At 41.4% G+C, this 26,726-nt stretch overlaps 1 protein-coding gene across 1 annotated transcript; it reads left to right on the forward strand.

Annotated features, from left to right (window-relative positions):
* Positions 1 to 859: 859 nt before the first annotated feature.
* On the forward strand, positions 860 to 26,509 carry VIP (vasoactive intestinal peptide). The gene is made up of 7 exons (XM_060258984.1): positions 860 to 1,219; positions 3,014 to 3,130; positions 10,147 to 10,287; positions 10,803 to 10,907; positions 13,614 to 13,748; positions 21,895 to 22,006; positions 25,992 to 26,509. The coding sequence occupies exons 2-7, from the start codon at positions 3,024 to 3,026 to the stop codon at positions 25,998 to 26,000; spliced, it is 609 nt and encodes a 202-aa protein (XP_060114967.1). The 5' UTR covers positions 860 to 1,219; positions 3,014 to 3,023; the 3' UTR covers positions 26,001 to 26,509.
* The last annotated feature ends 217 nt before the right edge of the window (positions 26,510 to 26,726 follow it).

The following is a 26,726-nucleotide window of genomic DNA, read 5'->3' on the forward strand; positions in this document are numbered from 1 at the left end:
AAAGGTCTTCTAGAATGCCACTTAAATGCCATCAGGGAGGGAGCAAACCAAATTTAACTAGGGAGAGAGTCCAACAATCTTGGCCACCTTTGAAATGGCCCAGCACTGAGTATCCACTCATAGAACTAATAATGGTGGGCACATAAAGCAGGGCCTCTGAGATAATATCCCAGATAGATTCATGCAAGGTAATTTATCCTACTTGTAAGCTTATACCCCAATCTCCCTAAAGAACAGGACACTACCTAAATAGTGTCTGTGTTGACAGGGAAAAATAAGAGATTCTACTGTGTGAGGCACTCAGTTTTCTTTCCTGTACGACATCAAAATGGTATGTAAGTTGTCTGTACTGCAAAGATTTTAAGTCAGAATGCTTTAAACTTAGCCTTACAGGCAGTAGGCAAAAAATCAGCTTAAATCCAAACAATCTGATTTAGCTCTTCCAGTGCATAGCATTAGAAGTGAAGGTACATGCAAGTAATTAGAACTGAAATTTCCCAAGTTCTTGTAAGATTACTGATGATCAAAATTCTGTGAACCAACACAAGATTGGCTTCTGGCTTCCTGACCTTTTATTTTAATTAAGTCAGAGAGAGAGAGAAAAACATAAAAGTAGAGATCTGGTATCTATAAATGATATATTTTACATGGTTGCTCCTCTGTTCCCGAAGCATTATTTGGTCATGCACAAATTGTTAGAACTGAATACTCTGGCCAATCCAGAATTACTCATGTTAAATCATTCATTAATATAGCTATAAATCAAATTAAAATAGGATGGGGAGCTCCAGTGCTTCCCATGAATTAAATATTAACTCCCCCTGTCTCACAATGTCCTGAACAAAGCAGTCGTGGATTTTCCATTCATTCCCCTGGGAATAGTGACGTATTCAACATAACGTGATTGCTGTTTCTAAAGCAGAAAGGTCCTGTGTATAAACCCTATAAAATGAGACGGCTGGAAAGGCTGTTCAGAGTGCACTGAAGGGGAGGAAAGGCATTAGTCCAGGAAGGACAGCTGGCAAACTTCAGACCAGTAGGAGCAGTCTCACAGAGCAGAGCAGACCTTTGCACATTCCCCTTCGGTAGCTGGAAAAGATTCTTGTGGAGCAGCAGCCAACCAGTTGCAGAGCAATTCAGAACCCAGGAGAGCTCCCAATATTGCCTTTGCTCCGGGGACCACCCTGTTCCCAAGGAGACGAGAGCCTCTTTCTGACTGGTAAGTTAGTGGCTCTTTCTATCAAATTTGACTTCAGAGAAAAAACTATTGCTGAATTATTTTGGGGGGAAGGGGAGAATTCCTGTAAAAATACAAGCTATTTCCAAAGTGGGATGTAAAAAGTGAGTGCGGTTCATTATATGCAGTTTGAAAAGAAATTCTTTGAACTCTTTAGCTCATCTTCCAATTCTCTAAAGCTTTCTTTGGCTTCAGTAAAAACTTCCCCCTCTTGCTCCTATTCAGCATTTCACAGATGTTTCTCTGAATGCTGATTTCTAGTTTACCTTTAGCAGTCACGCTGCCCATGCTCCTTCAGACCAGCCTCCTTACATTCTACCAGAACTGTGTGTGCTTCCCCCCTCCCATTTGTGTGTATGTGTGCAGTAAAACAATGTATTTTGTATGATAATGAATTAATGGTAATTGAAGCCATGTGAAAACTCCAGCACATAGTATTTGGACTCCAGTAAAATTCTGCACTGATTCCTACAGGTTTTTACAATGAAGAAGCTGCTTTATTTGGTCACAACCTGCCTTCATTTGTGATCAGACTCCAAAGGAAACAGACAATGCCATCCAAAGCAGAGTTATACCCTTCTAAGGAGAGCATAACTCTGCTTGGGATGGCACTGTGAGTAATTTAAGTCTGTATTTTTTTTCTTCACAATTCAAGCCTATGCAGAGGAACTCCAGTCCAAGCCCTTTAATTTAAATGGACATTGACTGGAATAACTCTGTATAGGATTGCTCTGGTGCAATGCAATCCTAAACACTCCTAATCAGAAGTCTCACTAAACTCAACAGGACATTCTTGGTGTGTGTTTAAAACTACAGCCTTAGTTCATCAGAAATGTAGACGTTTAGTAGTGTTATTTTAGCAACTGGGCTGTAGAGAGCAAAATGATTTAAACTGATATGACATACAATAATCAGTTAATCAATTTATTCAGTCAATGACCAGTACAAGTCAAAAGCAAGAACTATTAAGTAAAACATTTAAGAATAAAATTGGTCTATATGTAACAGAAATATCTCTAAGAGTTAACATTTAAAATCCATACATAAGAACTTAAGATCTACACCGATTAGCTATCTCTAAAATTTAGACTCTGTACATAAAATTTCATGCTGAAGTCTATAAGCTGCTGAGAAAAATTTAGCACAGCTATCAGTGACCTGTGGGTTCACACCCATCAAAAGCTTCCTTAAAATATTGGCATCAGAACAACCTAAGTAATTATTAAGTAGAGGGGAAATTACATTAGATTGAACTTCCTGATGACATACAATAACAAGATTGTGTGTCTGTCAGTCAATCTACGTACCAACCTATTTCTGCCTGTTTCTGTTAATCTATATCTTACCCTTGTCTATCTGACTGTTTATTTAAAGTCCAGTTTAGTCTAAAAATTTTCTGTAACTAATAAACTGTGTTTCACATCAGAAAAAGAATTGAAAGGTCAGAAAGAGTGGTGGTGGAAGTGCTGCCAAGCTGCATCTGACTTACAGTGACCCCTTAGGGTTTTCAAGGCAAGAGATAAAACAGAGATGGTTTGCCATTGCCTTCCTAATAACCATGGACTTCTTTGGTGGTCTCCCATCCAACTACTAACCAGGGCTAACCCCAATTAGCTTCCAAGATCCTATGTGATCAGGCTAGCATGGGGCATCCAGATCAGAGCAGGAAAGAATAGTCAAATATTATTCACAACAACACGTTTATTGTCTTACTAAGCATCTGTGGTTTATGCAAGACTGCAACAGATAAACTTTCTGTCATCTTTGCCAATTCAGATCCAAAGAGATGGAACACAGAAGTGGTTCCCAGATTCCTCTTTCCTTTATACTTCTTTGCACCCTCTGCTCACAAGCTCTTGCTTTACCTCCTCTAGGACCATACTCAGCTATGAGGTAAGGGCTACTTTCTTGCATGTGCTCCTTTAGCTTATAAAATCAGTGCCCCAATTTGTCAAACTGTAATGGGAAAAAACCCTCTACCTTTGCAGATGCCTATATATTTGTCAATGCCTAGGTCTAAGCCTTCTAGGATGGGAACGGCAAAAATCTTTTTATTTGGCTGACCATGGTTGGAAGTACTATATATTTTTAATCTCTTCTAATATGGCTTCAAATGGATATATGCATTTAGTCTCTGTCACTGGCACTCCTCCTTATGTGTGGAGCAGACCTTTGAATGAGAAAGTAAAAATAAAAATGGGAAAAAATCCATTGAGTTAATGGAAGATAGTTCAAATCATCCTTCAAATTGTTAAGTAGGATGCATTTGAAAAACCAACCTACTTGTGTTTGTCAACCTGAAACGAAAATTATATTAATTCTTTAACAAACAGAATTCAAAGTACCTGTGGGCATTTGGAGATTCTGTTAAATCTCGTTACATTCTTTAATGATTGAATAGGATTAGTGTTAATGAGCTGTGTCTCTCAGTGTAGGATTCTCAGGCTCCTTGAGTTCTAGCTTCCTGAGTTTTCCTTCTTATGAAAAGACTCGCATGCAGAAAGACAGAAAAAGAGAAAGAGATTTCAGTTTATTTCAAAGTTGTGTATCCCAGAAATAAGATAAGGGGCTGAAGGAACTCATTGGACACAGACAGTCTAAGTGCATGCACATTTGTTTTCATGTAGGAAAATATCAATCAACTTTATTTGCAAATACAAATGAAAATTATGCTCTTCAGACAAGAAGCCTGAGCAAGTTATATACATATTCCAGTCATGGCGATCTTTGCTGATGAAGAGGATTCTTCTACTTTATATTAAAATTACTGCTGTCAGCTCTTGGGTTTCCCTGTGGCATCTTATCTGCCACTGCTGGAAATACTGTGTGGAGCTAGATGAATCATAGGCCAAATCCAGCATGGATGCACTTGTGTTCAAATGAGAATTAGTCTTGGTTTATTTTAACAGCAAACTTCTAGGTTTTTCCGTAAATCACTTTTCTTAAAACAGCATTTCCCCCACTCTAAATTAGATCTTGTAGAAGTACTGGAAAACTAGAAAACTTTCTTTGATAACTGAAACATAGGATTTGTATATTTGAAAAAAAGCCAATTTTGTGCCTTCTCCACAAGAAAATTATAAAGCATCCAGCTTTAAGTTATGTCAGCAGGAGCTATACATCTTAAAAATAAAACATCAAAAAAATGGCAGAAGGAGATAAATCCAGGTCCACACCCCATAATCACTGGTTGCATGGGCAGCATGAACCAACTAGGTGTAAGCACGGAAAATGTTAATCAAAATGCCAACCCTGCTCCAGCCATTAGCAGTGGTGAGTGCCAGCCGACTAAATTCCAGTATCAGAAGCACTCTGATGGCTTGTTAATAGGCACTGAAGTGGAAAGGCAAGATGAAAGGAGCTCTTGTTGAACTGTTATTGGCCTATCAGAAACAATTTGATCATTCAAAAAGAGATTCCATCTATTTCTGTGATCACCATTAGGTGAAGATTGATGGAATGGAATTGCATTCAAAGAGGGAGCTAGCTTTAACTGAAGTGGTGTACACCATGATCAAATATCCAGACCAGGGGTGGCCAAATTTGCTTTACATAAGAGCCACATAGAATAAACATCAGGTATTTGAGAGCGGCAAGACATGAACATCCCATGTTTGTGAACTGAAAGACAGGAAGGAGGAAGGAAGGAAAGAAGGAAGGAAAGAAGGGAGACAAATAGCTGCAGGGAGGTGAGAGGGAGAGATAGATGGAAAGAAAGCAGCTTTAAATTTGAAGAGAGAAATGCCTTCTCCAAGCTGGCTGATAGGGTGGAGGGGGCTTCAAAAGCCACACAATATGTGTGAAAGAGCCACATGTGACTCCTGAGGTGCAGTTTGGCCACCCCTGTTCCAGACTATCTACAATGATTATTTTGATCATCATTACATATTGTGAATTATGAATGATTTTTAAAAACCCTTCACATTTCTCAAGCATTTATCACACAAACTAGAGCTCAGTTTATGGAAACGTATTTTACATCATGAATTTCTTTGAAACCTACAGAGTTAGGGTGAAAACAGACACAACATATTAAGACAGTGAAATGGTTTGATAGCGCTATCTTCAGAACACACGTTCAATGGCTTGAATCCAGAGATGCACAAGTGGAAATATAAATGGACTTCTGCACAGTTCTGTTTGCACAAATTATGCTCACAAATTCTTGTGCAAACACCTGGCATGTTCCTCTCTGTATGTTATTGTGCCAAGTAATTGGTTGCACAAGAGCTTGCACAAGCAGAATTGCAAAGAGGGATACAGTAAGTTTGCCTTGGTGAAAGTGGCAACCATGGTCTTTTTTTGCATCTGTGCTTGCACAACAGCTCTACTGTGAGCATAAATGTCATGTTAGAGCCAACACAACGCCTTTTCCTATCCTGGTGCAATCCTATAGTTTTTGATGTGGCTCAGATTGAAATAGAATAGCTTTCTTGCTCTGGAGGGATAATAAATGCTGATTATGCTATGAGTATAGAGGTCATTAATTGTCTAGTGTTGAACTTTCTTGTGCAAATATATTTCCCATAGAAGACTGTGTGTTTACTAACTCTAGCAGTATTTACCCTAACACTAATATTAAGATTGTTTCTTTGCCAAATATACCTTTGGGCAGATGGAGATTCTGTTAAATCCCATTACATTCTTTTATCAACATTTCCTCAGTAATGATGGGGTACTAATAATATGAATGTGGCCAGGCTCTCTCAGTGTGGGATTCTCAGGCTGCATGACTTCTTTCTTCTCATAAAAGGACACACATACACACACACATTCAGGGAGAGAGAGAGAGAGGACAAAGAATCCAATTTTATTTCACAGTGTTCTACCTCACAAACAAGATAAATATCTAAAATATCACCCACATATCTTTCCTGTTATGCAATCCTGGGAATACCTTTGCAACTGTTGGAGGAAGGGGATAAGGTGAAGGATGAACATATGTCTGAGAAAAGCTATCTGTTGTCATTTCAGAGGAGGGGGCTATCTGCTTGCCTTGACAACATTGGCCCTTAAGACTTAAGGGTTGTTTGCAGTGGACAGAGTGCATTTTGTTCTGTGGCACTGGATCAAACAACTATTGATAGGGTTTTTTTTAAAGGGAGAACAGGTTTTCATTAGTATAAGGCAAGTTTCCCTGAAGAAAGGCTTCCAATGGTCTTCAGCAGAGACATTGAGAAAAAACACAGTGATAAGGAACCCCTAAATAAAAATATTATACAAGCTTGGCTGCTTTTAGGGGGAAATGACTTGGTAAGATTCCAGCTGGACTTTTATTCTGTATATAAAGACTACGTGCCTCTGTGTAGTCCAAAAGATTATATTTATCCATAATAATCTTGGCATGTGCTACTTTTCCAGGTTTAAGGATATTGTGTGCTCTTTTGCATATATTTTACCTCATCATGGTCACTGGGCTGGAAATTGACTGTTTTATGCCACGGAACATAATTTTTCAAAATTAAAATTGATACATTTTACTTGCATGAACAATGGCTAGACAAAGGATTTTGTATCATGCCAAATTATTAAGCAATGGCACTGGAAAATTCGGGACTAAATGTGAGTCACAATATCAAAGGGTTAAAGAGACCTAATATATCCATGCTGAAGCTGAAACTTAATCCTGACAAAGCAAAAGTTCTCTGGGTTAGTAAAAATGCAGACCAGAAATTTCAGATCTGTCCTATCTTGAATAGGGTTATATGCCCATAGAAAAGACAGGTTAGCAGCTTGAATGAAACTCAGCACAGCAGTCACCTCAGAAAACCAAGTGGCTGTGGTGTTTTTGGAGAGCTTTTCCTAACTTTGGCTGGTGGATCAGCTGCATCCAATCCTGGGTCAGTCATATCTAGCCACAGTGATCCATGCCTCAGTTACATTTCAACTGGACTATTATAATGCACTCTGCTTGGGGCCACCCCTAAAGAGAATTCAGAAACTGTAGCTAGAATGCTGCAGAATGCTGCAGCTAGATTGCTAGCTGGGACCAGCTATCAAAAGAAGAATAGTTGGTTTTTATACTCCACCTTTCACTACCCAAAGGAGTTTCAAAACAGCTTACAATTGCCTGCCTTTCCGTTTCTTGCAACAGACAACCTGTGAGGCAAGTGAGGCTGAAAGAGCTCTGAGAGAACTGTGACTGACCCAAGGTCACCCAGCAGCTGCATGTGGATGAGCAGGGAATCAAACCCAGTTCTCTGAATTAGAGTCCACCACTCTTAACCACTACACCACACTGGGTCACTGGAACATGTGACCCTAATACAATAGCAATTACATTGGCTACCAATCCCCTCCCAAGACCAATTCAAAGTTTTGGTTTTGACCTTTAACCCAACATGGCTTGGGAATGGAGTATCTGAAGGACCGTCTTCTTCCATATGTTTCTGTCTGGGAATTAAGATCACAGGGAGAGGCCCTCCTGATTGTCCCAACCATCAAAGAAGCTTGTTTAGTGGGTGTACAAAATAGGGCTTTTTTTAGTAGCAGCCCCACAATTACAGAACAACTTTACCAGGGAGGAGTGCCTGGCTCTCTCACTCTTGATCTTTAAGAAGAAGCTGAAGATCATTTTGGTTATATTTTGGTGTTATGTAATTTTAACGTACTCTGTTTATGTATTTTACTTATACTGTAAGCTGCCTTGAGCTCCACAAGGTGGCTAATAAATGTTTCAAATAAATAAATAAATAATTGTAAAGATAGGTTCCTTCCGGCCTTTTTATCATCTTGTACATATCAAGCTTCAAAGAAGTGGAAGAGAATACTGAATGAGTGTCCCAAACCAAAGATGATTGCCCATTTCATTGAATATTTTACTAAAATATATATGGCAATGATCCTCCTAAATCTAATTTTACTCTGAAAGGGGTGATGAATTATGATTATATTATAGATGTAGGGGGTACACTAATAGAACTGAAAGTGTGGTAACTGGTTGGTTATTGACATTATTTTGTTTTACTTGTACTTAGTGTGTATTTAGCTCAGGGCTAAATGATCAGTATTATTAAAGTGATAATAGAACTGGCTCTCACATTCAGTGGCTCTTTCTCTAACAAAAGTCTATGTGCACTGGAGGAAGACTTCATACTGAGCAATGTGGTTGGATACTACTCAATTGTGTTTAATATTCTGTCTTGCTCCAACATCCACTTTTGATCTATCTCTAGCAATTACGGTATTGTTTTAATTTGTCATTTGATAGCATAATTAAGTTCAGTGGCATGAAAATACCAATTCAGCACTGGTAAACCAAATATTTGGCCACCTTAGTCACAACTCGGTGATGGGTGACAGTGCCAGACATGTGCCAACAAAAGTTTGAAACGCCACTACTACCTGAGGCTGCTATGTGAGATGAAGTATTTACATTTTTGAAGAGCAGAATCAGAATGCAAACACACTGCTATTTTAGCAGTGGAAAAGACAACAGTGTTACATTAAAAATGTGTTCATGTCAGGAAAAAAAATTGCAATATAAGCAACACTTATAGTATAAATGTCTCCAGTGGCTGTTGCTAGGTAACCACAACTGTATTGCCAATCTTCAAGCCTTTGTTTCTGTCAGCAAAAGGCGGGGGTGGGCTTTCCAGGGCTGTTTTGGCCTTTGAGGGAGGCCAGGCAGCAACTAGTGGGCTACCTACTACTATGCAACTTTTGCAACTCACTCAGGTGGAGCAGAGGCTCCTGGATGTCATATACTTTGCCTGGGCTCAGCAACAACCTTCTCACAAACCACATGACTTGTCCAGGCCCAGTGACAGTGGCCACTATACAACTCACCTGACTTGCTACCACATGACTTTAACAATTTGGCCAGACTTTTCCCAGGTAGAGACTGCCAGGTTGGAGAAGGAGGGAAAGCTGAGAGCCAGTGTAATGTTTGGTTCAGGGAGACCCGTCTTCAAATTCAGGTTAGGATCAGGAGACCATCTTCAAATCCCCTCTCTATGGAGGCTTGCCAGTCATGATGATGACTGCAGATTTAAACCCCAGCCTTCTCTCTGAACTCAGAGATTCAGAGTGGCTTAAATCTCCTATATCTTCTCCCCCCACAACAGACAACCTGTGAGATGGGTGGGGCTGAGAAGGCTCTCACAGCAGCTGCCCTTTCAAGGACAACTCCTGCGAGAGCTATGGCTAACCCAAGACCATTCTAGCAGGTGCAAGTGGAGGAGTGGGGAATCAAACCTGGTTCTCCCAGATAAGAGTCCGCGCACTTAACCACTACACCAAACTGGCTCTCTATCACTATCTTGCAGCCTAGTCTATCTTTTAGTGTTGTAATGAGGATAAAATGGAGACAAGGAGAATGATGTAAAATGCTATGGGTCCCCCAGAAAGGTGGAGTTAGAAATAAATTAATAAGTAATCAAAAATATGGGGGAGTAGATAAAAGAACAGTTGGTCAGTCAATGGGAGGGAGAGAAGGAAGCAGGGAAATAGAAAGAATATGGGGGACAGAAAGAGAAAAAAGTGTGGGGAAGGTGATAAAGGGGAAAATGAAGTGACACCTTAAGTTCCCTGCTTGTACATTGTCCATTTCTCACTGGTATTCTTTCAGGTCAATTTCAATGGATGTGAACCAACAAAGTTAGCCACTTCTAAGCTTTTTTTATTTGAATGCTAGTGTCAATCACATGTAAAAATCTCTGGCTCTGAAATCAGTAAAGCTTCACTTCAGTTGGATCATGTTCCGTATTATCTTGTCAGTACACAATACTTCATATTCATGAACTTGTAAAATAAATGTTTCAGAGTTAAGATATGCATATGATACATGCAGCTTATTAAAGAATATCATTGACAGTCACTGTTAATCTTTTTGGGCTCTTTTCAATTGATTCTCAAATTCTCTGGCATTTTCAAACATTGTTTGATTCCTCTCCCCTGACCCCCATCAGATTAGGAAACAGAATGCCATTTGATGGGGCAAGTGAATCAGACCAAGCTCAAGGCTCATTAAAACTGGAGGCTGACATTTTGCAAACTACACTACCAGATAATGATAAATTCTATTTTGATATCTCCAGAGCTATAGACAGGTAGGTTTGTTTTAAATCTAATAATCATTGCAAATACACAGGTCTGTCAAGTTTAATTAAGAGAAAGAGAGCTGATGGTAAATTCTTGGAATCTTTCTGACCACTCCTTTCTTACTTCATGTAACTCTGTTTGTGTTATTAGAAATTATGCATTAGAAAATTTGTGGTAGCTTGTGTTGTAAATTAAATGACTGATTAGGTATATACAGATTAACTATAACCATTAAATTGTGTGGTAAAGTGGTTAAAGTGTCAGACACAGGCCTGGGAACCCCTGGTTTGAATCCCCACTCTACTACAGAAGTTTGGTGGGTGATCGTGGGTCAGTCTCTCATAACACTCTGCCTCACTTACCTCACAGGGCTGTTGTGAGGATAAAATGGGGATGAGAAAAATTAGTCCCCATTGGGGAGCAAGGTGGAATATACCTGAAGTAAATAAATAGTAAATACATAAAAATATAATCCTGAGAATGTAGATCACACTTAACTTTACTGTAAAACTCTTAATTATAGAAACACAAGACATGCTGATGGACTCTTCACAAGTGGGTACAGCAAACTTTTGGGTCAACTCTCTGCACGAAGATATCTGGATTCAGTTATTGGAAAAAGAGTTGGGTAAGTAGCACGCAGACAAAAAATTCCCTTGTCATCAGCACTGGTAAGGGTTTTTCAATGACTCCCATTTCCAGAAGAGGTCACCTACCTTTTAAGGACTTTTATTCAAAGGCAGAATAGATGGATGTTTGCTATATATTTGTATCAATGGTAAAGCACTTTGCAGAAGGAAGCTCTGATTTGAGCTCTAATCGTGTGGTTAAATATTCCTACTGAGTTATTGCCAGAAGTAGTGCTTTAAATTGTTCCATTTTTTAAATTCTGCATTTGTTGATACAATTAACAAGCAATTCAGTATAGGAAACAGATCAGAAAAATAACCAGCCAACCTCTCCTAGTGTAAAATAAATGTACACATAAGTTTTAAAATATTAATATGCAGCACACAATTCTTCATGAAGCAGACAAAACTTGGAAACAAAATAAGATATCCAAAGATTCTTCAGTGAGCCAACCTCTGAAAATCAAACTGAAAAGCCTAATATGAAATTGTACACATATGAATTGCATTTTGAATATAAAGATGAAATTCCAGGTTTGTTCACTGATGCTTTGTTGAGCATTCTCAAGTAGCACAATTGGGAAAGGCCTCCAGCTGACATCTTGCATAGTGGCTGCCAGTCAAAGGATGAAGACATCTCTTTGAAATAGTATTTGCTCAGTAATGCTTGTTTTGTTTGAAATCAGTGAGACATGCTTACTTTACTAACACAGCTTTCATAATGAAACATAATGAATTTTCTTGGGTTACTTCTGTGACTGCCATGATTCTACACTGACAAATGATACTTCGTGCAGGGGAAGAAATATTTTTACACCTAACATCTGAATTCCTTTCAGAATATTTTGTTTTGATTTATTTGATTTTTACTCTGCCCTTCTTCCAAGGAACTCAGGACAGCATACACTTTCCTCCTGTCCCATTTCATCCCCACATTCTATCTGAGACATAGATTAAGTTGAAAGAAAATCAAGGGTTACCTGAGAACTGTCATGGCTGCCTGGCCATTTGAATCCAGTCCTCTCCAAGAGAAAAGTCTGGGCATGACCATGTTGTTGTTGTTCAGTTGCACAGTCGAGTCCAGCTCTTTGCGACCTCATGGACCAAGTCATGCCAGGCCCTCGTGCCTTCCACCATCCCCTGAAGTCTGCTCAAATATGTGTTAGTTACATAAGCAATGCTGTCCAGCCATCTCATCTTTTGCCTTCCCCTTCTTCTTTTGCCTTCTGTCTTTCCCAGCATCAGGGTCTTCTCCAGTGAGTGCTCCCTTCTCATTTGGTGGCCAAAGTATTTGAGCTTCAACTTCAGCATCTGACCTTCCAGGGAACAGTCAGGGTTGATTTCTCTTAAGACTGACTGATTTGATTTTCTTGCAGTCTAAGGGACTCTCAAGGTTTAGATGCTGGGGTTTTGGCGTGGGGCAGCATCATCTGGCATCACCTTGCTCCCTCCTGGGACTCCCATCAGGTGAGTGCTGTGGGGTGAGAGGGTTTGGTCCAAACCCAGACATTCACAATGGATTGCTCATGGATTGCTGCTTTGACATGGTGAGAAGCCCTGACATGGCAAAAGGGCTTGATGTGGTGAGAGGGCTTGCATGAGAGGGCTTGTGTGGTTCAGTGAGGCTGTGGGCTATGCCATGCAGGGCCACCCAAGATGGACAGGTCATAGCGGAGAACCCAGAGAAAATGCGATCCACTGGAGATGGAAATGGCAACCCATTCAAGTATCCTCGCCAAGAAAATTCCATGGACAGTAACAAAAGGGCATGGCCATAGCAGGCATTATAGACAGACAGACAGAGATATAGCGCTGTGAAAGAAAAGTGAGAATACACTTATTACCAGCTAGTTAGCTTTAAGAAATATAAATTGTGAATGTCTGGGTTTGGACCAAACCCCCTCACCCCACAGTGCTCACCTGATGGGAATCCCAGAAGGGAGCAAGGTGATGCCAGATGATGCTTCCCCACCCCAAAAACCCAGCATCTCAACCTGCTTCAAATGGTCTGATTCCAGAAGACCCCAAGTCTGGTCTTCAGGCAGCACTGGCGAGTCACCTCTTGGGGACTGGTGGCAGTCACCTCAATACTAGAGGCCAGAGAGGAAGATGGCAATCTCAAGGACTGACTAGAGGGAACCATTGGAAAGGAGGTGATGAGGAGGCATCATAGATCCTGCTAGGGCAGATGTTCAAGGCAGTGGCTTGGCAGACAGGAAGATGCCCCCAGCTCAGCTGTTTTTGCTCAGTTTTCAGACACAGAGGCTGTGGCCAGGGCAGGGGAGGGGAGGGGCAGAGAGAAGCTCAAAAGGGAAGTGAGCACCAATTAACAGGCAGAAGAGGGAGTCTGATGGACAGGTCTGGAGATCACTCAGGGAAGACACAAGGGAGGGGGAGTGGAATACAGGGGTTTAAGGAAGGCAAAGACACTGAGGCTGGGGAGGAAGAGAACTCGGAGGCTGTGATTGAGGGATGGAGACATACAGAGAGAGTGACAGCTCTGACAGGCAGTTGTGAGTGATGAAGTAACCCAACAGTCCTTGTTTTGAGGCCTCAGCTGCTCTTCTCCTCCTCCCCTTTATCACTGAGGAAGGCAGGGACCCAGGGATCCTGAGCTGTCAAGTTCACAACAAAATTCAAAATTCTGATTGTTTTCATTTATTTGCATTTTGAGGCATTCATTTAAACTTTCTTTTATGTTCAAGAAATAACAGTCCTGTTGAAGAAGAGATGCCTGTCAAGCGCCACTCAGATGCTATCTTCACTGACACCTATAGCCGCATCCGAAATCAAATGGCTGTGCAGAAATATTTGAACTCCATTTTAACGGGGAAAAGGAGGTAGGAAGAAAGAGCTTCACCAAAATGCACAAAGGAAACAGAGTTTTAGAAGTTTGGAGCAGTAATGAGCTATTAACACAATCTTCCTTTTAACGTGTAGAAAAGTACTAGCTACTTTTTCTCCTAGTAGCTTTCTATTGAGGACAATTTATAATAAAAATAGCTTGAAAGAAGATGATTTTGTTCAGAAAGAATAGGGATCATGATCCAAGTATATTTTTGCATGCCTTGTACGCAAGGCATGCTTTCAGTAAGAACTTGAGAACCAACCCACTTGTTCTGAAGAACTAATTTTATAATATTTAAATAAAATGTTCAGCATTGTGCTTTGAGTAAAATCAATTTCTATAGAAGCATTATATATTGCGCTTGTCAAATACCCTTTCCGATAATGGGTTAAAAGAAATGTAACTCTGATAATGTAACTTCATGCTCTGTATTGACATTATTTTCCACCTGTTGTTTTGCCTAGAGACACTTGTTTGCATGCTTGCTGGAATGCTATGGCTATTGGTAAGAGAGATACCTTGAGAACTGAAGTGTTTTCCTCTGTGTTATCAAAGACATTGCACCTGGTGGGACTACGGGAACAGAATGCTTTGATGGTGGGAACTAGGGTGGTGCAAGGAAGTCATAGCTTTCATGGGCTTTTGCATATTATAAAGTTTATGTTTGAGCTGTTGGTTTCAGTCTTGACTATCTTTCCTGGTGCTTTAATAAACTGAACCATTTTGAAACTCAATGGACAGTTTACTGAGCAAATTGGTAGGATTTACATAGCGTCAAGACTCCTGGGCAGAACCTCATCTGTTCTGGGTTTCCTTCCCTCTGCATGAGCGGAGACAAAGCACCAGAAAAAGGAGCAACAGCTGCCCCCACTGAGCCTATGGGGCACACAGAGAAAGTACCAGTGGACTTGGGTGCCATCCTGAAATCCGTGAGCCTGAGACACAAGGAGCAAGGTGGGAGCGAGCTATGGGACGAACGTCTATTTGTTACCCCAAGGGCTTGGCAACCCCGCAAATTGCTATCGAGCCCTGAGTGACTGAACTTGCTAGGAGAAGGTCACTGCCCCAACCCAGATGTTACTGTTCTGAAGGGCAGACTTGCAGAAGAGGTGGAAGATGGCAAGGCCTTGGATGGGGGCCAAGTGATGGGCCAACATGCAGATGTAGGGTGGTTGAGTTTGTAACTCAACTCTGCGATGACATGGAGTTCATGAGCAGCTTCTTTCTACATGAGCTCAAGCTACATCCTCTGCCATTCACTGCCCCTCCGATGAGAACACCTACGCCACCGGCTGCCTCACTGATGCCGGCTGAGGGCTTGCCGGAATGACTGGCAGCTCCAAGGCCGGCTGCTCAAGAGGCACCTGCACCACTGGTACTGCCCCCATAGGTTGCCCCACAGCCACAAGCACCTCCAGTGACCCTGAGTCTGCTGCCTGAGTTGGCCCCACAGCCATTGCTCCCACCAGGACCTCCAGCTGCCCCACCTCAGCTTCCGCCGGCTGGAGTCCCAGTTCCAATGCTGGGCCGCCCCCACTGGTGCCACTGATGCCAGCTGCCCCACAAGCGCTGCCGCTAAACCTGCAGAGTAACCTGGGGAAATTGGAGTTCTTCATCATTCAAGCCCAGAGTTTTCTATGCCAATGGGGCACTTATTCCCTACAGAAGAGCTGTGGGTTAATGTAATAGGGGTGTGGTTGGAGGGCCCTCACAGCTGATTGGTTTGTCATGCTGTATGAGACCAATGCACCTAAACTGCACTCCACCCAAGAGTTCCTGAGGAAATGAGTACCATAGCGTACCTGAAGCAAGGCAAGAAACCAGTGCAGGAGTATGCTGCTGAGTTTCATTTACACGTAACAAAAATAAGAAGCTGGAACAAGCAGATGAAAGTGGCTGCTTACAAATGAGGGCTGGCAGCCAATTTGCTGTAATGGGCACTAGTGCAAGATGATCCAACCATCCTGTTGGGATGGGTGCAACTATCCTGTGAGGTGGAGAGACCTGACTGCGCCAAGTGCAAATCCAGGAATCTTTGAAAAAGAGGCTGCGGGGAGCATAAGAAGTAAAGAAGCCCTGGGAGGAGGAAAAGGACCACGTCTCTGCTACCATTGTGGATCTCCCAACCATTTGGCTTTTGGTTGCCCCAGTGAGCGTTGGAGTCCTGCTGCCCCCCCCCCCTAGCAATAAAAATAAGAAGAAAGTGAGGGGGGACCTTCTGCATCACGCAAAAGCCGGGCAGCTACTGAAACAAGCTATGTTCCTATGAGTGATGTTTTACAGGCAGAGAGCGAACACTCATCCCAATTGGAGGGGAAAGGAGATGACGCTCAGTCAGGGGATGTCATAGCGATGGTAATATGTTGTCAAAGGCTCTCACGGCTGGAGTTCATTAGTTGTTGTAGATTTTCCAGGCTGTATGGCCATGTTCTTGGCATTGTGAGACCTGACGTTTTACCAGCAACTATGACTGGCATCCTCAGAGGTATAACCCAGAAAATTGGAGTTCTCTCTGGGTCAAAGTAAGAAGAAGATGGTAGGCAGGTAATTTATATCTACTCAGGAAGGTGGGGTAGGGCTGAGTCATCTTGTAGGAGTTTCCCAGTCTGTGACATGTTAATGGAGGAGCTTTCCTGAGGGAGTTCTTTTGTATATGGATTGGCTATTGAAATTCTAATCTTATCTGTAGTGCTGTTGTAAGATGTAGAGCATTTTGTGTTTTTCAGAACTGGAAGCCATGCCCTATTCATTTAAAAACTCTTTTCCTTCCTGTTGAAATTGTGTTTATGTTTATGGATTTCAATGGCTTCCCTGTGTGTCTAACATGGTAATTGGATGTGTTGTCCGGCATTGCAGTGTCTTGGAATAAGATACTGTGTCCTGTTTGAGTTAGGCTATGTTCAACCACTGCTGATTTTTCAAGTTGGCCAAGTCTGCAGTGTCTTTCATGTTCTTTTATTCTTGTCTAAATGGTAAGTGTTAAAACTTCTGGACTTTGTTTTACCTGCCTGTCACTTTGTTTAACCCTTTATTGAAATGTTACATGTATGTAAAAGCATTGTTAGACTCTGGGTCTATCCTATTTGAACAAATGGATGGGTCCCCCATGAAAGGAAACCTTTGCACTGAAGAGACAAAGCCTGTCCCCATGGGGCTGGGACCTCACTGGAAGACCAGATCATTTGTTATTGCCTTGATTGCCTCATTTAACATGTTTCTCTGTGCCTTGTGGTTGGGAGACCATGAACCTTACATTAAATGGAGAAGTCAGGCAGTTTACTTTGTGAAGAGTGCAAAGTACATGTATGGAAGATAGAATGGGGTCCAGGTGCCCATCCAGTGGATGAAAGTCTTTGCCTGACATGGGAGGAAGTATTATCGATCCCCAAAGAGAACAAGAACCTGAAAGGTGTGTTCGAGGAGAAGGAGGCAGACAAACTGCCACCCCACCGGGCCACTGACTGTGCGATTGAACTCAAGTCAGGATAGCCTTTGCCCAAAGCTAAAATCTATTCTATGAGCCAGACTGAATGAGCTGAATTACAAAAATTTTTGGATAGGAACCTGGCTGGAGGGTTCATCTGCTTGGCCTCCTTTCTCCATGTAGCCCCAGTACTCTTCCGGAAGAAGAAAGATGGGACACTGCAGCTCTGCATGAACTACTATGGAATCAATGTGGTATCCACGTCAAATGCATACCCTATCCGATTAATTTGGGACCTATTGAGCATGGTATCACAAGGCAAGATTTTCACCAAGCTTGATTTACGTGACGCTTATAATCAGGTGCGGATCAGGAAGGATAATGAATGGAAAACTGCATTCAACACCCCTATGGGACAATTTGAATACCACATCATGCCGTTTGGATTACAGGGAGCTCCTGGGGTATTCATGAACTTGATTAATAAGGTACTCAGGAAATTCTTGTTTAAGGGCATGGTCGTATACCTGGACCATGCCTCCCATGTCAAACTTGTCTGTGAGGTTCTAAAAACATTGCACAAAAACAAGCTCTTTGTGAAACTATCCAAGTGTGAATTTAATAAAACAGAACTGGACTTTCTGGGTTACTGGGGCCGCGGTCACACTCACCATTAAATCCATCCCTAACCCGTCGCTATTATACCCCGCAGCTTTTTTACAACCAATTTCCTGATCAGACATCCCTCCATCCTTCAGTTCTAAGCAGTGTTGGTCCCGTTGTTGGTTAATCCTCAAATGACCTCATTTTTTGAGATGGCATTCCACACTCGTGCAAGCACAGTACTGTGGGATATCGTGCTTGGCTTTTTTTTTTTAAAGGTGCCAGAAAAAGTGGGCGATCTGCCCCCCCACCCCATTTTAACACCCAGAAAGGAAAGGGAAGCCCAGGAGTTCTCTTTGCTGTCTCTCTGCCTGGCGGGGAGACAGCAAAGGTGGGTCATCTTCCAACCCCCCCCCCCATTTAAACATCTGCCGTGGTGTTTAAATGTGGGGGCATGGCAACTCTCTTTGCTGTCCCTCTGCCTGGCGGGGAGACGGCAAAGGTGAGTCATCCTCCTCCCCTGGTAGGGAGACAGCAAAGGTGGGCGATCTACCTCCCCCCCATTTAGGAAAGGTCCCCTGTGCAAGCACCAGTCGTTTTTGACTCTGGGGTGATGCTGCTTTCACAAAGTTTTCACGGCAGACCTTTTACGGGGTGGTTTGCCATTGCCTTCCCCGGTCATTACACTCCCCCCCCATATTTTACCCACCTCGGAAGGTTGGAAGGCTGAGTCAACAATTGCTGGCGCAATGATATCATTTGGAGTGGGCTCTCGCAGGGAAGTGGATATGCGCTTGCGACGAGTTGGCTACAATGGAGCGTTCAAACATAGAAAGTACGCGCGGGAGTCGTCGGAAGCATTCTTATTCCGGATTTAATGTACTATCAAAAAAGTCTGCGTCTCATTTGTGGCAGTTCGGGACACGAACGAGCTAATGACCATTGCCAGATGCTGATGTTTGGACAGCATAAAATCCGACATGCATCTGGCTTTCATCCATGCCCATCTCGTCAGTTTATGTGCGTCTGATCTTGGCCTGGGTGTTGACTGATGGGCTCTCAATGGACCCAGATAAGGTCCGAGCTGTAGTAGATTGGCCACCATCCCACACACACAATTACAAGCCTTCCTAGGATTTACAAATTTCTACCACTCATTCATCCCCAACTTTGCTCAGATTGTTCTACCCCTTATTGACCTCTTAGAGACTAAAGGGAAAGAGCCAAGTGTGCATAAACTAGGGGCCCACTTAGCCTGGACAAAGGAGTGTCAGAAGGCTTTTCAGTCATTGAAAGACTTGTTCATAACTGAACCAATACTTATGCACCCAGACAAAACCAAAAAGTTCATTTTGCTATGCGATGTCCCCAATGTAGCTATTGGCTGTGTACTGCTGCAACACGATAACAATAACCGTTTGCGCCCCTGTGCCTATTTGTCTCGAAAATTTATGACCACCAAGAGGTGTTGGTCTGTATGGGACAAGGAGGCATTTGCCATTAAACATGTGTTCACCGCCTGGAGCACTGGCTTGAGGGTGCTAGGGTCCCATTTGAAATATGGACTGATCACAAGAATCTTGAAGCTTTATGAACACGGACAAAATTAAACAACAAACAAATTTGGTGAGCTGGATTCTTTTCCCCCTTTGATTTTACCCTGAATCACTTACTGGGGAAGCAGAACTTCCTGGCTGATGCCCTGTTCCATTTACCATAGCATGACAATAAACAGGAACTGGTTGTGGACATTATGTTTACTCCTGCTCAGTTAGAAGGAGGCGTATAAACCCACAGCAAAACTAAGGACCTGATTTGAAAGACAAATTAAAACAGGCAGTTGAGTCTGAGGATGCTGCCCAACGCCCTCCCCAAGTAACTCAAGGGGAAGGTGGTTGGTGGTTCTAGGGGGATAGCTATATGTTCCCGAGACCATGTGCAAAAACATTTTGCAGTTCTGCCATGACAACCCACTTTCAGGTCATTTCAGATTTGTTGGATTGGTCCAAAGACAGTTTTGGTGGCCCCACATGAAAAGGGACATTTCAGAGTATATAACTACCTGCCCTATTTGCATTATGGTTTAGAAGAGAGGGGGTAAAACCCCTGGACTGTTACAACCCCTAGAAACCACAACACAACCCTGGTCCATTGTGTCAATGGATTTTATAACTGGCCTTCCTGATAGCGGGGGATGACTGTAATATTGGTGGAAGTGGACACAATCTCTCAGCAAACACATTTCATACACTGCACCAAACTGCCATCAGCAAAGAAATTGGCTATGTTGTTCTTCCAACACATGGTGTGCCTACATTCATTCCCGGACAAGGTGATCTCAGAAGGAGCGCGGGGTTTTGGAAAGCTCTCTGTGACTTAGCTAAGATGGAGCAGGGCCTGAGCTCCAGCTACCAGCCACAAACTGATGGCCAAACAGAAAGAACCCACGGGGTCCTAGAGCAATATTTACACTGCTTTGTGAATTTTCAACAAAACAATTGATCTGAGCTCCTCCCCTTCACAAAATACGTTTACAATAACTCATTGTACAGCTCCACCAATTGCTCATTTTTCCAAATTGTACACTGATTTGAGGGGAAACTAATTCCTGGGTTTCTGGGGGGAGGAGGTGCCCATAACTTCCACAGTCTTCAACACATGGTGGAAGGGTCTTAAGTTGATTTGGGCCTAAACTCAACAACAGCTAGATAAAACCCCAAAGGTGGCTTACAACAAGCATAGGATGCCCTTATGGGACATAAAGTTTGGGGATTGGGTGTATATCTCCACCAAGAACCGATTGAACTTGTAGCCATCGAGAAAGCTGAGTTATAAGTACATTGGTCCATTTCAGGTCAAAAGACTGGTTAACAAAGTAACAAAGTGGTAAAATTTGCCAAAAATGTATAGCTATTTACATCCAACCTTTCATTGCAGCTTATTAAAATGCAACCCTGGTGACAGCAGATGGTACTCCTGACCAATAGCTCTGGATCCAGTGATGGTCCAGAATCAACCGCACCATGAGGCAGAGAAAATACTGGACTCTCGAATTAGACGGGGGGTGGGACGGGTTCTTTAGTATCAGGAAGCTCCATGGCGCAGAGTGGTAAACTGTAGTAATGCAGTCCAAGCTCTGCTCATGACCTGAGTTTGATCCTGGCAGAAGCTGGGTTCAGGTAGCTGGCTCATGGTTGACTCATGTTGGCTCAGCCTTCCATCCTTCTGAGGTCGGTAAAATGAGTACCCAACTTGCTGGGTGTAAAGTGTAAATGACTGGGGAAGGCAATGGCAAACCACCCCGTAAAAAGTCTGCCATGAAAACATTGTGTAAGCAATGTCACTCTAGAGTTGGAAATGACTGGTGCTAGCACAGGGGATTACCTTTACCTTTTCTTTACTATTTCATTTGATGGTTGCATTTTCCTGTTTCACACAATGAGTGAGTATGAGCTGAGCATGCTGCTGCACCCCGGTTAATCAGTAAATTCCATTGCCAAAATCCAAATAAATCGGGGCCCTGAGGAGGCTTGAAGGGGGTAGCATGTCAAGTATCCTTGCCAATAATGGATTAAAAGAAATGTAACTCAGCTAATGCTCTATATTTACATTATTTTCTACTTGTTGTTTTGCCTAGAGATGCTTGTTTGCATGCTTGCTGAAACTCTGTGGCTAGTGGTAAGAGAGATACCTTGGGACTGGAGTTTTTTGCTCTGTGTTATCAAAGACATTGCACCTGGCAGGACTATGGGAACAGAATGCTTTGGATTGTGAGAATCTAGAAGATGGGAACTGGGGGGTGGTGGGTGTAGGGGAACCATAGCTTTTACAGGCTTTTGCATAGTATAAAGTTTATGTTTGAGCTGTTTGTTTCAGTCTTGACTCAAGTTGAGTCACTATCTTTCCTGATGCTTTAATATACTGAACCATTTTGGAACTCAATGGACTGTTTACTGAGGAAACAGGGATAGGATTGACAATGTTATAACGTAAAACTAGACAGTCTATATCACTTTAATAAAGACTAATAAAATTTTATAAAATAGATAGTTACTGAGATTAATGCACTGCTCTGAGTTCAACAAAATTTATCTTTATCTTCTGCCCATAGTCAAGACGATCCTATCACTTCTGAACAGGACAGAACAGGATTGCTCGAACCTGTGTTCTTAGAAAATTATGATGGTGTCACTGTAGATGATCTTCTGCACCAGCTCCCATTAGTAAGTTAAAATTTCTTCTGAATCATTAGGAAGTCACTGTATCTTTAAATATGCACGTTATAGCTTGGATCCAGTAAGGAGTTTTGTGATGATAGTCCTATATTACATGAGCCCCATATGACATTTCTATAGGATTCATATTTCAGTAGATTATTGTATGTATTAAAATGTCCCATGCTTTGTGAAGGATTCCTGAGGAAAATTAGCAAACTGATACTGCTAATTAACATAGCTCACTTGGGTCTTAGATTGTATTAAGGCATGAAACTCAAATTGACTCATTTAATTAAGGTAGATATTAGGAATGGGCACAAACCAGGAAAATACAGTTTCGTTCATGGCACAAACTATCATAAACTTTTAAGAGCCAAATGAACCAGCTCAGTTTGAGTTAGTGGTATGGTAGAATGCCCTCCACATTGTGCTAGAAACACAAAATTCACAGTGTGTCTCTGGCTTACTCTCCTCTACCTGCCTTCCAAGTTTGGTGACAATAAGACTTACAAGGTCTGAGTTTTGACCCCCCCCCCCCCAAAAAAAATAGATGCCTCTAAAAAGAGCTTTCTGGGGAAATGACAGTTGACCGGTGGACATTTTGATAGGCACAAGTTCAGGAGGTTCAGGAGTGTATAAAACAGATCCTATGCAAGCTATAGACACCACACACACAGGAGACTTCCAGCTGATTCTCTCATACTTGCCTACATTTGGTGAGAATTGGATTTATGAGATCTTAGTCACATCTCCCCAAATAAGGTGCCTCCATGGTTTCCAATGGATTGGGAGAAAGCAAATTTTAAAAAAGGCAATAGAAACCCAGTAGAACAAAATCGAAGTCCCAGAGAATCTCTGCAGTATAAACTGAAGGCAAGGGGCATTTTTGCAAGCCCAGCAGAACTAACATGATGTACAGAGTGCCCAGCAGAACCCAGTGCCACTTTTAAGCTTTGAAAGCTTAAAAAAGACCGATCTCAAAGCACAGTCAGGAATCCAAGCAAGGGGACTGGGATGTTACAAGCTCTGTGCAAGAAAATGGGAAGTGAGCACAAAAGAATGCAGGCAAAGGAGGGGAGCTCTCTTGAAACTTACTTGACTACTTTGAAAGAGACAACAGTATTTCCAAGGCTTGCTTTGAAGTTTGGTAAACATTTTGTTTGCATGAAGACAGTCTGGAAATACATCCATTCACAAACCAGCACAAATCTCCACAAACTGCTTGAAAGCTTAAGGAAAGTTGGTGCCAGTTGAGATGTCATGAACTTCAGTTTGTGAACCATGAACCAGCCAAAATTCATCACAAACTTTAGTTCATGAGCTGGTTCATGACCATCCTTAGAAGATACAATTTCCCTAAGGAAAAAAGAACTGGCATTTTGAATTTTAAAAGTCTCACAACTCTTTGCATAAAATTTTCCTGCACTAAATCCAAACCTCTCCTGAATCTGACAGACCAGGGCTGCAGCTTTGGTTTATATTGATGACTCTTAGATTGTGGGCTGATAATTTGACACTTAGCCAGTGGGTCAGAAAGGCAGAGTAGAAAGGTCACAAACTGCAATCAGTGGATACTAGAGATGATATGAATAGATTCAAACAGTTGATCTCCAGCATTTGATGCATCTTACAGTTTCCAGGATTTGAATTCAGAGGAATTAAAATACATATGAATATGAATTTAGGGGAATTAAAATGCATAGAATGCACACACATACACAAATACTCATATAAAATTATTCATACTTAAGCATTCATAATAGAATTACAAGGGCTCCTAGTACAACAGCATTTTCTAACTCCAGATCTAGTTTGAATGAAACAACAGTTTTCTATATGTGTGCATTCTATGTGCCACTGCTGTAGGGTAATGTGAAGAAGTGGTACAAGCAGAAAAAGGCCTTGATAGGAGTAAGATATTTTGGTCCTTTTGTGTGGATTGTGTGTGATTTAATGATCTACAGAAGCTACAGAGGCCCAGTTGGACTTTAACTGTAAGAAGGATAGAAATGGCAAATAAAGAAGAGCTTATTGGCTCCTCTCCAATTGCCAGGCATTGAAGACTTTGGCAGCAGAAATATGTGTTGCAAACTAACACAGTAGGACAATAAGAGCAATGTAAAATGAAGTTAGCAACTCAGAAAGCATAACCAATTAGTTTTAATTTTAGTTAATCATACCAGATGCCAGAAAATCATATCTGGACAATATCATTGATAAAGGCAAATGTGACCTATGCAGAATTTCAAGTTTTCCCTTCTTAGAACTGACATTGGATTCTGGTTGCACACAATGCAACTAGAAAATCTTTTAACAACATATGAACATCAAGGGATCCTTTGTAGGGATGGGCATGAACTGGGGGAAATGGAGGTTTGTTTCATTTTGTGATTTGATTTCTGACCCAGTTCATGTTTCATTGGTTTATTTGGTTCAAGAGGTATAGCATCCGAAAACAGGTTCCCCCAGGAAAGCTCAGCTTCAGCTCTCACGAAAAGCCTTTGTGCTGCAGAATGGGAGCTCTGTGATTGGCTCCTGGAACTGCCAATCAAGCTATGGACAATTGCTATGAGTGTTTCTAGGGCTCCCAGAAGTCCTCCCCCTGCATTGCCTAGAAATTGATTGAATCAGTACCAAGCTGTCTGGGAAAATGAATCACAAAAATGAATCAAATGAAGCACCAAGGTCCAGACTGGTTCGAAACGAACAATAAACTGCCCCAATTCATGCACGAATCGTGATTCATCATTTTGTTCATGCCCATATATATTCCATCCTGAGCTTGAATTAGATAGATCAAGGGTCCCCAACTCCCAGGCCATGGACCAGTACCGGGCCATGGCCTGTTAGTGACCTAGCAACTGGGCCGTGAGTTGTATAATTATTTCATTATATTTATTCTGATCTATGATCATAATAAATATATTATTATTTCATTATATATTACAATATAATAACAGAAATAAACTGCACAATTGTATTATCCCAAAACCAGTTTTCCATCTAAGCAAAGTTTGTGTGAGCTAGTTCACATTTTTTTAGCCTCTGGATCACACATTTTTGTCTTAGCTTAGGAAAAATGGCCCCAGAGCAAACTCATTTATGCAATAGCTCACAACTTTAATGCCAGTAGCTCACAAAGCAGAATTTTCGCTCATAAGACTCCACACTTAGAGGGAGCATTGCCTGAAACCATCCCCCCCAGTCCGTGGAGAAATTGTGATCTGCAAAACTGGTCCCTGGTGCCAAAAAGGTTGTAAACCATTGAGATAGATCATACCCTGGGGATAAGATCTAGTCCTGTAAACCTCTCAGAAGGATTATATGTACTGAACTTTGAGAACCCTCTTCTGATGCAGAAATTACTGGAGATGTGCCGCATCAACCCCTATAAGTGGCAGTCAGTATGAGGCTTCTGAAATGTATTTTAGTTTCATCCTAAACCTGCCACCCAGCAACTGAGCCCTGAAACTGAGAATAACACCGAAACATTTAATTTTAGTTATAGTTGCTCACAGATAAGAATTGGTGTCAAATTACAAAACTTTTTAAATCCATACATTGTTATGGTGACAACTGACCACAAAAAGGTAACAGGGAATTTTTGCACATATATCACCCCACCTATAAATTGAATATCTTTTAAATATGAAATTGGCTACTTTAATCTCCCACAAAATGAAGACTTAGGAAAATAGTATGAGTATCTGGTGGCAAAAGTCATTATCTAAATTGGCCTCAGGTCAATAGTGGTATCACTTCCTAAGTTGTATTTCTGATTATCTGTTGTATCATGCTAACAATTTTCTGTTAACAGTAGCTTTACAATTACTATGTACCAAGTCAGATTCAGAGTCCCCATCTCATTTCCACCAGATGGATTCATTCCTTTAAAAAAATCTCAGTATTACTCAATTTTCAGACAAGATTTTAAGAAATATTGTCACTGCTTATTAATGTCACTAATACAAATATTCTTGTTTTTCCCCAGAACCTCTGAAGACACCTCAGTTTAAAACCCCTCAAACAAATAAAGACAAGGTCAAATTATTTTTTGAGTTCCTCATTGTATTTCAAAGAAATGATTTCATTATTTAAACCAAAACTAATACATTGTGAAGTGAAATCTGTGATATTTTTGTTTCTTATATAATAAAAATGGGTGTTTACACAGTAAATGTTACTTTAGAGTGATCTGCTTAAAGCTGTACATATACAGTATATGCTGGTTTAACTCATACAAAACCTGTGATCTCATATGTAAATCTGTTATTTTGATAACTGCATTTCAAAGAAAGGTGAACATAGCACACAGTAGGGAAATCCATAAACTGTGGCTTATGGCTGCTTATACAAAAATCAAAGAATGCAAATGAATTGTCCCTTAAGCACTTAAATCCCCATTTTTACTGGGAGTAGTAAAAGAGAAAGAATTTTCTGAGAAGTCCAAAGAATTTCAGTGATACTGATGAAAACTCACAAGGGGTTTGTATTCATCTGTAGTGAACAGTAAATTTTTAAAAAATGGCAGTTATACAGTGCCATCCTAAGTCCTTTGAAGTCAATGAGTTTAGAATGACACTACTCTGTTTAGGATTGCAAAGTGAAAGAGTTTGATTTTTTGTATGCCCCAAAACTGATTTATTTTGATAAAACTAACAAACAGAAGAGTTGATCTGTTTAATACCTTTTCAGAATTTATATATGTATTCAGTACAAAGTGATT

This window comes from Heteronotia binoei, chromosome 1 (genome assembly GCF_032191835.1).
Source record: "Heteronotia binoei isolate CCM8104 ecotype False Entrance Well chromosome 1, APGP_CSIRO_Hbin_v1, whole genome shotgun sequence".
NCBI lineage: Eukaryota > Metazoa > Chordata > Lepidosauria > Squamata > Gekkonidae > Heteronotia > Heteronotia binoei.

Coding starts and splice junctions, on each gene's coding strand:
- VIP (XM_060258984.1), top strand. CDS start 3,024: ATGGAACACAGAAGTGGTTCCCAGATTCCTCTTTCCTTTATACTTCTT. Junction 10,288..10,802: donor ATCTCCAGAGCTATAGACAG/GTAGGTTTGTTT, acceptor TCTTAATTATAG/AAACACAAGACATGCTGATG. Junction 10,908..13,613: donor GTTATTGGAAAAAGAGTTGG/GTAAGTAGCACG, acceptor TTTATGTTCAAG/AAATAACAGTCCTGTTGAAG.